The sequence below is a fragment of the Ptychodera flava genome, chromosome 17, assembly GCF_041260155.1.
Source record: "Ptychodera flava strain L36383 chromosome 17, AS_Pfla_20210202, whole genome shotgun sequence".
In the NCBI taxonomy this organism is placed as follows: Eukaryota; Metazoa; Hemichordata; class Enteropneusta; family Ptychoderidae; genus Ptychodera; species Ptychodera flava.
In genome coordinates, this window is record NC_091944.1 from 9,326,443 (window position 1) to 9,341,359 (window position 14,917).

The 14,917-nt window shown below is 38.8% G+C and overlaps 1 protein-coding gene across 2 annotated transcripts; it reads right to left on the reverse strand.

Moving 5' to 3' along the window:
- Positions 1 to 1,909: 1,909 nt before the first annotated feature.
- On the reverse strand, positions 1,910 to 13,474 carry LOC139115348 (uncharacterized). 2 transcript variants are annotated; one of them, XM_070677388.1, is made up of 2 exons: positions 13,239 to 13,474; positions 1,910 to 8,603 (listed from the first exon to the last, which is right to left on the reverse strand). In XM_070677388.1, the coding sequence occupies exon 2, from the start codon at positions 8,099 to 8,101 to the stop codon at positions 6,194 to 6,196; it is 1,908 nt and encodes a 635-aa protein (XP_070533489.1). In that variant the 5' UTR covers positions 8,102 to 8,603; positions 13,239 to 13,474; the 3' UTR covers positions 1,910 to 6,193. The 2 variants fall into 2 exon arrangements, with proteins under 2 accessions (XP_070533489.1, XP_070533488.1); XM_070677387.1 differs by having other exon boundaries at positions 13,206 to 13,473.
- Positions 13,475 to 14,917: the final 1,443 nt, after the last annotated feature.

Below are 14,917 nucleotides of genomic sequence, written 5' to 3' on the forward strand. Positions count from 1 at the left end.
GGGGGTACCATGTTTTTGAAATGCTGAATGGGGGGGGGGGGGGGGGTCAGTGTGTTTTTGAATTTCGACATGGCTCATACTTGCATAAAATGCATTGTGCCAGCCACAAATTTTATTATTCAGTTGCATTTTGGTGCACTCTTCGGGCACATATGTAACTTTAATGATAATAAGACATATTTTTCAGAGCCCCGTCACATGTGCAAAACTTTAATATATCAGACATACTTATATCTGAGATATCTATATGTTTAAAATTTTTACAATATATAATATATAATATATAATTACAAACAATATATATGCCCTTCAGCTGCATGACTTTCATATATCAGATATATATATATCAGAGATATCTGGATGTTTAATATTTTTCGGCACGCCCTTCGGGTGCAGGAAATTAATATATCAGAGATATATGTCAGAAATAACTTGATGTCTGTAAATTGAAAGTCTGTTTTGCAAAGTGTACTAATCATTATGAAATTTGCAGTTCATATGAAAAGCATGACAACCCGTTCCTGATACTTTTCTGTTTCCTCTATGAGAATTCAGTGTTAGAAAGCAACATTCACTAATATTTCACAATCACATTTTTCTTACAACAGTTCTGGACATCTGGTTGTGCATAAAAAGAGTGGTGTACATTCACAGCTCGTTCAAAATACTGTATTAAAACTTTAGAATTGACACTTTTCAGTTCCTATCTTACAACTGACATGACAACAAATTTCATTAAAACACTGAATGACTGAATGTTTAAAATATACTCCAAAAATCACCACTTTTTGTTTTACCTATGTCGTGCGCAGGGGGTCACCCTGTTTTCGAAAGTTGGAATGGGGGGGGGGGGGGGTCAGCCACTTTTTGACGTCGGCAAAAAATAATCCACCGTCCCTTCAGGGCAAAGAAACTCACCAGTCCCTTATGTACAAGTCCGTTGATGTATGATAAACAGATTTGATTTTGCAACATCGCTGCATTAAAAAAAATTCTTTGAAGGAAGAATGCAAAAACAAATTGCCAGGATTCACAAGGAAAAAAAAAACATAAACGTCTTCAATAGACTGCACGTCTTCAATAGACTGCTGCCGCCTATGACTGGTAATTTCATTTTATAGGTAGCATGAATGAACAGAAACCTACGTATAAAGTGTGTATGGATTTATAATAGTATTCTATTTATTTGAAGTTTTCACAAATGTATTACTGCTAACCTACTTAAACCAAGTGTACAAGAAATTTGATTTCAATGGATGATTTTGCCAAAAATGTTGATCCTCTATACATGCGTGAGAGTCTATGACAGAACTGTGAATAATTTTTTCCCGATATAAAACTTGCAATAAATGTACTTGTTAGAAAAGGGTGGTTTCAAGTTCGCACATGTACAAGAAATTTGATTAGCACCGTGAGTGAAAACAAGGCTCAAGAAATGCTAAGGAGAACATCTTGTCTTGGATAAAATGACAAATGTCATAGGAGCCATTACGCACAAAAATAACCCTTCCATGGGTCCTAATTGTGGAGATTTTAACAGCAAACAAAGGGGAATTAACAGGTTTTTCAACTATTACCGCACTGGTCTCCATGAAACTATCATCCTTTTTAGATCTTGTTGGTGTACTTGGGACATGTCTGGTTATCAGATTATCAGTTTGTGGATGGGTTATGATTGTGATTATTTTTGTAACAATAAAACAGTTTTACAATACAAAGTAGTTTATCTTGGTGAAAGCTCTTGCATTGAAAGACTGCACACCCGACTCATTTCAGATCATAGCCTCTTTTCAGAAATGGAGAAATGACACACAATTGTTTATAATCTTCACTCTGCTTTGAAATATATGATTAATTTTTTGTGTTTATATTCTTGGGGGATGAGGTACATGAAAAAGCTAAGCATATCTTATGACTTTTTACATCATTTTCTTTATTGTCAATCTCCGATCCATTTATACAGAACATGATTGGAACTAATTTGGGATAATTGGATTTTCATATTTTTCAAATTTCTCAAAAGTGTTAGGTGCCGTATAGCTGAATGTCGCAATATTACAAATTACTCATCAAAACAAGTGTGTAATGTAAAAAGAAAAGCAGATGAGATGACATTTGTAGATGAAATCGGCATCACCATCCAATCATCCCAAATTAGTTACAATCGTGTTACAGGAAAAAGTGACAAAAAAGCTTCCAAATGATGCATATCCTGATCCTGCAGAATCAGGTCTTTCATTTTTGGCCTAATCAAAAATTAGCAATGCTGTATTTGCTGCAGTCTCTTGTAAAATCTTATGCAATGTTTGATGTATATGACAAAAATACATATAATTTTCTCATGTATAGGGAGTCTACAAAGAACGGCATGGTGACATCATGCCTGAGTTGTTTTCTTTTCAATTCTAAATTTTCCGAGCTAAAAGACCTAATTTCTAACATGACTATAACAAACCCAGAAACTTGCACATATACCTGTTATGTTTATATGGCAGTGATAAGTTCACTTTTAAAGGTATACAGTCACCTGTAATCTGAATATGCCCATATATGGTCAAAGGGGCGTACCTTGGTATTCAAAATGTGAGGGCCCTGTTTTTAAAGAGCGGCCACCTGCTTAAAATCTGTGATTGGTTAGATTTTCTCTTTCCATGGTAACTGTGGCAAAATTGGAATAGGTGACAGTATACCTTTAAGAAGTCTCGATTTATATATGCTCTGTCATGTATGCTGAAAGTAATTTTTTTATGTATTGTTTTTTACATATACTCATGGTTAAAAGCTGATGTGGTTCATCTGGATTGATACATGAGAGAATCTGAGACATCATCTTTTCCATTTTAGGTACATGTATAACCATGGCTTACATGTACTGTATGAAGTAACTTTGATCCAACGCATTGTCCCTTGCATGAACGTTTATTATGAAACAAACTGGCTGTATTTCTCTACCATTTCTGAAGATGTGCTACAATTAGGAAAGTTTTTTGCCTTGTCAATGTTCTGAGCAATTTTTAAGTCTCTTTATCATGGTTAAAATTGTCACTTGTCAATTAGAGGAATAATTTAATTTTTGTACAGTCCATTCTTCATGATGTCCTGTCAGATGTGGCACTGTGATTACGTGTGGTCCCCTATGGCGCAAAATTGTACTCAAAAATGGTGATTTGTCAACATCGTGATTTTGTGCTATTCCCATTTATAGCACTGGGCGAGCTCAGTCCCGTAGAGTCCCATGTTTTACACATTGCGGGATGTTCCTGCAAAGTTCCATATACCGTATTACTTTCTGCATTTCCTGCACTTGGTCCCACACTTGCCTGTTTTCGATACTCCTAATGCCTGGAGAAACACATTCACATATCGGTCTAACGATGTAATACACAGAAAAAGATCAATCCAGACACCCTTTCAAGACGGACGTGTGCATTCCTAAAATCAACATTAGGCAGCTCCAACATGTTTCACAATAGGGAATGACCTTGAGTTGCTTTTAAGAGTTTCACAGCGGAAATGTTTGAATTGGGATGAACTTGCTATAACTGGAGACTCTCTAATGAATTTTGATGATAATTGCGTCATCTTCATCAGAGTTTGAATGCTGAACATCATTTTGCTCAACTCATTATTCATTGTCTGAGCCATCTGCTGATAGAGGTACAATAAATGAATCACGAATCTCAGCGGCGCGGTGTATTGTGGGGTGGAGGCAAAGGTCAAGTGGGCATCAACAGGTGCTCACTTACATAATTACCGTAAACAATACACACAACCCACAACAATCACATTGAATTTCTCAGAGTTTTTTATTAACCACTTGTGATCAATACTATTTACTTGTGTGGATTACAAGTGTTTAACAAATTTATTTCTTTATAAACCGAAAATTTAACAGTATACACTCTCCTGGGTTTGTGACTCAATGTGACCTCGAGATTGAGGTCCATGGAAATGGTAATGGGTTGAATGTAAACTTCTTTTAAACACTCCAAGTGGTTGGAAGTTTCAACAAAACTTGACAGGTTTAGCCTACTTGTGAGAACATTAATGTTGTCTCAGAAAACGCGAAACTTTCTAGATATGTTTGTTGCAGATAACAATCATGGATGACATAGTAATGACCGCAGTCGCTTGCGGTCTATTCCGCTCTGCGTCTATGTGCCCCATAAACGTGTATACATATGCATGAGAAGAACTTCTCAGGCATATGTACACATGTCTATAGTGCGCATAGACACAGAGCGGAATAGACCACAGGCGACTTGTAATGACCCAGTAATGAACTACCTAACATCGATTAAAGTAGGCCATTTACGGCAAGTTGAGGCACCGTATAATACCTTCGTGAACGAAACTTGAAAACATCAGGCCATAAAATATTTTTGCAAAGATTTCCGATGTTTTTAAACCCACAACTGCTGATAAAATGCATAACATGAGTCGTTCTTCGCCATCAACCCATTATTGTTTCGCCTTTACAATCGCAGAGCTTTTTAAGAATTGCCTTGTTATTGTAGGAATGCTCTATGATGCATCTTTACTGAATTTTTCAACGACTCTTTGCAGTCTGGTGCCATAACTTTAAGTTTAAAGTTTTAAGCTTGTAATCGTTGTCAAACCACTCCTTAAAAACCTGAATCAGGAAACTAAAAAAAAAAATCGACCTGTTTAAAATTTGTTGTTTTTAATGGAAGATTCTTAACGTAAGTTTATTGCCGACAGAGATTACTTATGTTGTCATAGTAATGAAACTGGTTACAAATGGTATTTTGTAAGCTTATTCTTGGTTTTACTTGAACTTTCTGCTGCATTTGATAATGTCAACCATACTATTCTCTTCTAGTACAGACCAGTTTGGTTGCATTGGTTGCCGACAAAACAGCGAATTGTTTTTTAAGATAAGATGTTAGTCCTGACTTTAAAGGTAGCATGAATATTCGGACTCTCAAACTTGTACAATTCTTTTCTGATATGCCACTTGTGGGGGTTCATTTTAAAGCTCTGGTGTAAAAAAAAAGTTTTCACCGACATAGTTTTTAAAAAAAGAAAATTTTATTTTTCTCCCCGAGTTATCACTGAGAAGGCGACTATTTTGAATTTTGAACATCGGTGAATCTTGGGTTTTTGTTTCTCTACAACCATAATTTGCACAGTGACACCCCACCCCCCAATTTTTATTGTTTATTTGGTAAGAGAATAGTTGATCGTTTCATTAAGGATAGTATGAGCCAAAGTTTGACTTCACTCAGTGCATTCATGGGTTTGCTCCCAGTTATCTTTCAAATACGATCTCACTGTATATTCCTGGTCTAGTCGTAACTTGATGTCAGTTGATCAGTTAAGACTTAAGACTTTGTCTGATGGCTCACACAAAATGAGAAATATGGAGATTGGTCATTTAGTGTAGTGGCTTCCCTACTCACAAACAGCCTTCCATCTTCGGCGTTCTCCTAGCCTGTCAACTTTAAAAACTAATGTAAGACCTTTCTTCTTTAAATCTGCTTTTTAGCCCCAGCTTCTGATGTTTGCTGTTTGTTTCATTAAATTTTGTGATTTGTAAATTTTAGTCAGTGTCCTTGATCACATTACCATGGATATTGACGCTTTAGAAACAAATTATCATTGTCATTGCTGCGAAGTTCTTGTTGTTGTATCCGTTCTCGATACGCACTCACAGAGTTAGCTGTAAGCTTAGGCCCTACAGGCCTACCAAGTTCCCGATAGTTGCACCTCGTATTTGGACATCAAGAGAAATTCTGTGAAAAAATTCGTTTCTGGTCGGAAACACTCATGAATACCGCATAACTGCACAATGATCATTTTTTGTTCTCTGTCTATAAATTTAGTGACTTCCTGCTTATCGCACTATGCTCCATGTCTGAATCGTAGCTACGGAAAAAGAAGCGCCTATGGTCGCGCACATCGGGAGAGCGTAGACCACTATCCGGTTGTAAATTTTCGGTATAAATTTGCTAACCAGTTGTAACCCATACAAGTAAGTATTATTAAACATGAACGGTAAAAGAAAACTCTGAGAAATTCAATGCATTGCTGTTGAGCGAGAGAACTTCCATGTGATTGTCGTGGGTTGTGCGTATTGTTTACGGTAGTTACCTAAGTGAGCGCTGGTTGATGCCCACTTGACCTTTGCCCCACCCCACAATGCAGTGTGCCTCTGAGATTTGTGATTCGTTTATTTTCCTCCTCCCCACTCCTCTAGTTTACTTTTGTGTTGTCTCTTAAAATGATTTAAAACACCTTTGATGTGTGCATAGTCCCAGCCACACAAAGGACACTGCAGCTGAGACAGTCCTTTTTCATGCTGGCTTTCATGTATCTTGAATGTGAAAACCTTAAAAAAATTTTTATCACATTTTTGACACCAGTATTTGCTACGTTTGATGATGGTCCCGTTTCCTTCGTCATCTGTAGCTGCATCTTCATCGTCAGTGGATGCACCATTCACTGAGCCATCAATACTCTGACTTGATAGTGAACCACTTTCTGGTCCTTGCTCAGAATAATCCCCTGGTTTATTTCCAGAAGTATTTCCTATAGAAATCACATTGACAGATGTAATTTTGTTTTTGTGGACATTCTTGAAATGCCTTCCAAGACTACAGAAACTAGAGAATGTCTGCCCACACATAGGGCATGTATTCGTTGATACACCCTGTGCTCGTTGCTTTACATGCAAACAAAAAAGTGAAAATGGGTTGAACAGTTCACCACATAGTTTGCATGTGTAATGTTTTGACCTGCTGACCTCGCTGCGATAATTTCTGCTGGAAAGAGATTCACTGCAAGTATTTATGACAACGGAATCACTCTGATTTTCAGAAGCCAATATTTCAAATTGTGGTTGTGGTTCCATGTTATGCCCCACATCATTTTCAGATTGTTGTTCAGAGTATTCCTGGATGTAATTTTCAGATTCAGCTGCTGGTAAATGAGGGTCATCATCTTGCCATGTGGTTCCATCATTGTGGGCATTCCAGAAGTGTTCCCCACAGTTACCGAACAATGGAAAAGTCTGGAGACACGATGGACAGGTTACCCTTGACACCGCCATGTTATGATGCTTTTCATGAAGTCTGAATAGAGCAAGGGATCTGAAGAACTCGCCACAATCTTTCCCCATGGGAAGTTTCAGCATAGCTCTGCATTGAATTAATTCCACACTCTGTACAGAGCCCATGCATTGAACACATTTACACTGCATGTCATTTTCGGCATGGTCCATGGCATCTTTGTCTCCTTCTCTAGAAAACTGTGACTCAGCATCAATTTCATGTACAGGTTCAGGCATTGCTTCAGTTGATTTGTCTGTATCTCTTCCTAGGGCTGTCTCTGCATCTGTCAGACATGCCCTTGATGTGACATTCCATGTAGCTGCTCGATTGTAAATGGGGTAGATGGATCTTTTTATCGGAGTGCGAGAATAAGATGAAGTGTTACTACACTGTGATGCAACTTGGGACTCTTCTTCATGTCCTCCGTGCTTCAGTTGCCATGCGTTGTCGCTATCACTGTTTCCGCCATGGATAGTGGCAAGCCGCTCTGTTGCCACAGAGGACAGTTCTGTACTTCCTCCTCTCACTCCTTGGAATGAGCCATCTGTGGCCATGGCAACATCACTCACCTCTGTTGCTATGTAGAACTGCTGGTCATCATTATCACTTCCATCTTGGAGATCCTCACTTGTATCTGCTGATGACTGCTTGTTTCTCATTGTGTTAAAATCTGCATCACCATCTTGATATCTACTTGAGTGCCAGTATTCAGGATCATCAGGAGAAAAGGGCTCTGTTTTCACTGTTATGGTTTTCTCCGGACATTGTTTTGCACCAGAAGCATCTGACCTTTCACCTTTATCAAGCTGACAATGACCTTGATTTCCATCATCACTAGCTGACTGGCACTGTGTTGAAAAAGAGTTAATGGCACGGTTCCCATGACGATTGGATTTCCAATCCATGGCTTCATAACCATTTCCATCATTTGTGTAAATTTTCTCTCCAATCTCTCCTGAATTGTCCTCCTCTTTTACCCTCACCCTCTCAACGATGTCAGCAGGAGTACCAGAGTCAAGTACTGACATTTCTGCATTCTGTTGCCCCCTGCTTCAACATCATCACTTCCAACACAGTCCAACACAGGCTCTTGTTTGACAGTTACTAGGGATCTTTCACACAGTTGGCTCAAACTACAAACTCCATACAATTTGGAAGCTACTTCAAGCTTTTTCACATCACTCCTTTGGACTTCCACCTTCCCTTTATACACAAAATCGACCAGCTGCCTCATTGTATCTGCAGAGACAATGCTTGTATGTATTCTCTGAGTTGTGTCGTTTGTACTTGTTGAGAACATCTGACAGAAAACATCACTGCAGCTAGACAGCACTACCTTGTGACAGTGAAGCTCTTGATCTTCAACACAAATTATAGCATCAGTCAAGATGGCCTGTTCACGTAACCCATTCAGTGAGTTCAGTACTGTATCTGAAAATCCCCTCTCTGCCAATGCGATGTAGGAAGTGCTGGCAAGACGGCCATCTGTGGTTTGGTCCAGCCTATCACCCATTGCAATATCTGTCATATCTGTGAAATAAATAAATATAAATATAAATCGTGTCAATGACATTTTGCTCACATTTGGTTACATGTTGCAAGCCAGAGTGTGTGTATGCACAATATTCAATAGCTTTTACGGACCTTAGCCTGTGATATATTCATAGTCAAGTGCATTTGAACCAATTTTGATGCACCTTCCATTGCAGTACAAAATGGTTGGCAACGGTTGCAGCTGTTGATCACACACACTTACTGGTACACAACACCAGGGGTTTATTACATAAAGTTTGGTTGATAATACGTCGTATTCGAGTGATGTGTCTGTATTTTGAGGAGTTATGCAGCAACACATCATGGATACATCATGAGAATACAACACCCCTTTAGCATACATTCGTGTTTAGGTGACCATTTTTTCATTTGACCTCTCTGAAACTATGAGCGAAAGCGACAGCAAACTATCCTTCTAGCATATAAAGTTTCAATATTTAGTCGTTAGCGTTGGTTTCACCAACAAGTGTGAAATGATTATTAGACTCAGGCAGTAGAATTTGAAGGAACTTATTTGCTTTTCATATTTCAAAATATGAGGAACTCTTTAAAAAGTCATGTGGTCCACAGAACCCTACAATTACAGTGTTCTCCCCAGAGCTATTATAGAGTGGTGGCCGCCACTCTATAATTTTTGGTAAACAATAGAAACTCATTACCATAACAATTACATTTATTGTTATGCAAATTAGCCGCCACTCTATCAGAAAATCCTGGGGAGATCACTGAATTAATGGTGACCTGGCTGGTGACCTGCTTTGCCATGTCCTGATCAGGTGGTTTTCAGCACAAAAATGTTGATCAATCATTCTCGCTCATCCACAAATACTATCTGGATATAGTAGCAGTTAGTCCGTGAGCAGATGGGGAACAAAGTTGACAACATGTGAAGTGAGTACACTATATAACTTTAAATTTATTGATGTACATTTGGTCTCATAACAATAAACATTTTAAAAACATATTTACCCTGTCTAAATTTTGCTTGCCTAAATAGTCAATACACTCAGTCGGAACAACTTGAAGGGTAAAATTTGACTTTCATGACAATAATTTAACAAGGTGTGACTAATCAAACTTTCGAGAACAACATAATTAATTCTGGGAATCACTTTTGTGTGAATCAAGCACATAAATGCATTTTTTCTTTTGGGTTTACTCTTGGTTGTATAATGGGATTTGGGTTGCTGATTGATTGTAATATTGAATGTACCACCTGTCATCGTGGTGCCAGCACCAAACAGTGAACTTAATTGAGTATTTTGGGTTTCATCTTTATCATTAGTGTTCATTGTGTTCACTGTTGTTGATATAGTTTGCTGAGAGTAAGATTTGCCAAAACTCATGTTGCTCATGATCATGATGGTGGACATTTTTAGCTGCTGCTTCTGTGAAAGTGTGGGTGATAATATTGACAGTTTTATGCACTGAGAATTGCATGATTTGAGTTGGAGGTACGTCTGCATTATTAAGTTCTGTCAAGAGGGTCTTCTGAGCTGAGAAGTTTGCTTTCTACTGAGATTCACAGCCAGTGGCATGGCTTTCATCAGGCCTCGGTGGGATTGATACCAAGTTGCTGGCTCTCGTACCAGTTGACATCGCCATATACTTTGTGATTTATGGCATGGCTGACTGGATTATCAACAGCGAGCATTGACTTTGGATGTATGTCAACAAATTTCTTGAAGGCAGTGACAGGACAGCTATCTAGATTTGCTTTATTTTCGCACAGTCTGGGCTTTATTTTTCTGGTGTTTTCATGAGTTTCTCCTTGTCTTGTCTCATGGCGTTCGATGTTGTACTCGATGTGTTTCACTGTGTCATCATCAACCACTTCTGTCCCCTCAACAATATCACCCAGTTACCCATGTTGTAGTGTTAATGTTCACCTCAAAGGCTGAATTGGGTAATGAGGAACCACTGATGGGCGCTGACTGGCAATGCTTACCATGCTGGCCTGTGTTGTAGACTTCATCAATGTCATCAGCAGTAAGTGCTTCGGTTTCATTCGGCACGTTGCCCTTGTCCATAGCTTTTAGTCTTCCCTTTGTAGCAGACAGGACTCATCAAGTGCCTTCAAAGGGAGCATCAGTTTTTACACTACACTGATTTGTTTTCACGCAAAACATGATCAATGGAATTCAAGTAACTGTGCAATGTCACTGGTTCATATTGGGTTCTGTCTCATTTTCTTGTACCATAGAAATATTTGTTCAGAAGTTGGTCAAGTTCATTCGGTGGGATTAGGCACACCTCACAGTATTTGGCCTGGGTCAAAGTTAGCCGTGTTTGAAGCTGATTTATGTCACTTTGGTACTTTTGGATGGTGTTCTTAGGAATTTGGTGTCTTATGAAGTCATCCATTTCTTTGTGTGACACTTGAAAATTGTCATACCATTTTGTGATACCGGTATTGTTGTTGTTGTGGTTGCTGCTGCCATTTTCACAACAATTCAATAGTATGAGTGTTGGCTTGGTGTCGTGTTGACCTTGAGATTTTGCCCCAGTTGTACTTTCTTGACGATAAACGTCCTCCAAAGGATTTGTCGGTGAGTCGTTTCACTACCTGGATTAACATGACCTCTCCTCGTCCAGAATTTGAAAAAAGCTGATCAGCCATGATCCACTTTCAGCTTGAGCTAAACACAGACAACATACCAAACACCATGGCAACTGATATTGTATCATGTACAGTATATTTTGGTCAAAATACTTGCAAATTTTTATTTTGTGTTTTTATTTAAGCATAGATACTTGAAATTAAATAGAGTCACCAAAACTGACAGTAAAAAACAAATTTTTATTTTAATGAGACCAGTTTCAGAGATTTTTAATTTCAGTTTGCTAGGCTCTTCAATGTAAACATCTCAGTGTTTGCTCCAAGCTGAAAATAGTTCCAGTCAGACTGAAGATATAATCCTTACTTTAACCATAGACCGTCAAGAAAAACGAGGATCTATGCTTTAACATGTTAAAATACCAGTTCATATCTACACTTATTGAACAAAAGAAAAATGGCAATACAGACATAGCATGTACGATAAATATTGTTACTGAATAACCAAGAAAGCCTATCTTTATAAACAAATTATTACATGAAGGGAAAATAACTAAGGTCTTTTCAGTAAAGGCTGAAAATTTCCAGTTGGAGTTTCCCATTTGGAATGAATTCATTCCAATATCCATTCCAGGTTTCATATGCATTATGATTTAAAAGACCTAACTTGCACAGCAAAGAAGAAATGCTCAGACCAGGGTTATGCAATCGTATGCATTTAAGACTCTCTCTACGAAAGGTTCATCATTCACAAAGACCAGTATCCCAGCCATGAATTTGTCATACGCATCACTGTAGAGTGACCATAATGCAGTCACACTTTTATGGGACGAGGGAAGTGACATGAGATGTGCAGGATGTGGCCAAAGGCAGTAGTTTTCTGTGGAACTTGACATTGACACTGATGGCTTGAGAGTAGCTGCATGGCTGTGGATCGAGGTTTTGCCAGGGTATTTGAATCAGAGAGCAAACCAAGAGTCTGCAATGCCGTCTGAACCTCATACCCAGGCAAAACCTCGAGCTCAAGCACTGCAGCTAGGAAGAGTGAGAGAGTAGAGTAACACTAACCAACATAGCTGTGGAAACGCAGCTGTCTGTGGCGGGTAGCATGTGTCTATGCTGATCATCAAAAGGTCAACCCTGTGGCAGGGTTGACCTTTTGTTGACCTGCATAGACCCACGCTACCCCGCCCAAGGGAAGCTCTGAATCCTCCTTGTTTAAGTGTCTGTGTTTGTTTGTCTGTAAGTGTTTGTATTTGTTTATTTATTTTTAATAAAATACCAGAGAAAAGCTGGTTTATACGGTATTTGTCAATTTACGGTTAGGGTTAGGGTTAACCTGCAAAAGTGTGATACTTAACTTTTGCCGTACAAACTGTACAAATCAAAGGAGAAAGATGCGAAATATCCCCGATTTTTGCCCTTTCCATCGAATTACAGGATAGGTGTGGTAAGTACAGGACATGCTGCCACCACAGACCCAATATTTGAATTGTCTGGCATTTATTTGGTGTTTTTGTTGACTTGAAAATACAGATGTTGGAATCCCAGTTGCTCCCCTTGTCTGGTAATATACCGGTAGAGGGAGTGACTTACATCTAACCCTCACCCTAACCTAACCATTGGAAATACATATAAACAAACAAACAAGCAAACAAATAAATAACCTCGTCTTTATTGACAAATATAAACAATGCAGCTTTTCGCTGTTATTTTATTAAGAATAACAAAGAAACAAACACAAACACACATAAACAAGGAGGAAGAGCTCCCTGTGCCCCGCCACAGCTAGCTGCGTTTCCACAGCTACATCATTACACCATGGAGGTAGTAACTCCATGGCTACACTAACCACAGCCCTTTGTTCGATATTGGTGGATCGCTATCCAACTTCAAGGAAGTATGAAAGGACCACTCCCTCCCCTGAGCTATGTCAATACAAATGAAGATATCGACGGGATTACAGTGTACATGATGAACTGAAGTCGATCGAGTATTTGATTGCAATATTTTATGCATACCTGGCCTATTAGAGTGTACAGTGCTCTACTCACTGACTTCCTGCGAGCTGCGTAGGATCACTTGACAAGTCGTCCTGTTGTCACAGATAACCTTTGTACCGGCATTTACTTCACGATAATGTAAGAAGTCGTGTTCATGGTCAGAGTGGAAGAATTTTGGTTAATCTGGCCATTAAATTTGCAATATGCACGGCACGCAATCCGCGCATGGTGCTTGCCACTGGAAAACAGCTGTTCGTAGCCCTACACGCCACCAACGGTGACCTGTGTCATGGAAGGTTCACGCATAGTGATGATATTTTCCCTCGTTATCAAAGTTTGTCTTAAGGGGTGGACCATTTGATATCCTGGGGGGGGTCTGGAAGATATTTGAAAAAAAAAAGATTCCCAGCAGATACAAGGGGAAAAAAAGTTGTGCCTTAAATGACTTAATGAAAAAAAAAACCTGGCAAGCTAATGTGGAAGAAAAAAAAATCTATCACAGTATCAGCAAGAACCCTTTTGGGATGTAACTTTCTTCATTCAGTTTCATTTTTCGGCGCGCCCTTCGGGCGCGTATCTTTCATAATCTGAGGTTATTAATTATGAAAATAGCGCAAAGGATGCACCAGGACATCCGTGCAGCATATCGCTAGTGCATCCTTTGAGGTATTTTTTTGATAATCTTATTATTATACATCTTACATTCTTGACTGGGGCATCAAATTGTCAGAGTAGTGACCGTTTTAGTGCAATGTCACACTTTTTCTTCCGATTTATGGTGCGAATGTAGAACGCTATCTCAGACATGATATAAACGCCTTCTAGGTCAAGATTTGGATCAGGTTGTAACAGGTGCAATTCATAAAGTCTTCTTCGGCCTGGGGGGGGGGTGGGGGGGGGGGCGGGGGGGGGCGGAGGATTCATGGGGGGTCACCTTGTTTTTGACTTTGGTGATAGGGGGTACCATGTTTTTGAAATGCCGAATGGGGGGGGGGGGGATCAGTGTGTTTTTGAATTTCGACATGGCTCATACTTGCATAAAATGCATTGTGCCAGCGACAAACATGCAGTTGCATTTTGGCGCACCCTTCGGGCACATATGTAACTTAATGATAATAAGACATATTTTTCAGAGCCCAGTCCTAGTGCAAAACTTTAATATATCAGACATACTTATATCTGAGATATCTGTATGTTTAAAATTTTTCGGCGCGCCCTTCGGGCGCATTCTTTAAAATATCAAACAATATATATGCCCTTCAGCTGCATGACTTTCATATATCAGATATATATATATCAGAGATATCTGGATGTTTAATATTTTTCGGCGCCCCCTTCAGGTGCAGGAAATTAATATATATGTCAGAAATAACTTGATGTCTGTAAATTGAAAGTCTGTTTTGCAAGTTATGAAATCTGCAGTTCATATGAAAAGCATGACAACCCGTTCCTGATACTTTTCTGTTTCCTCTATGAGAATTCAGTGTTAGAAAGCAACATTCACTAATATTTCACAATCACATTTTTCTTACAACAGTTCTGGACATCTGGTTGTGCATAAAAAGAGTGGTGTACATTCACAGCTCATTCAAAATACTGTATTAAAACTTTAGAATTGACACTTTTCAGTTCCTATCTTACAACTGACATGACAACAAATTTCATTAAAACACTGAATGACTGAATGTTTAAAATATACTCCAAAAATCACCACTTTTTGTTTTACCTAT

Coding starts and splice junctions, on each gene's coding strand:
- LOC139115348 (XM_070677388.1), bottom strand. CDS start 8,101: ATGTCAGTACTTGACTCTGGTACTCCTGCTGACATCGTTGAGAGGGTG.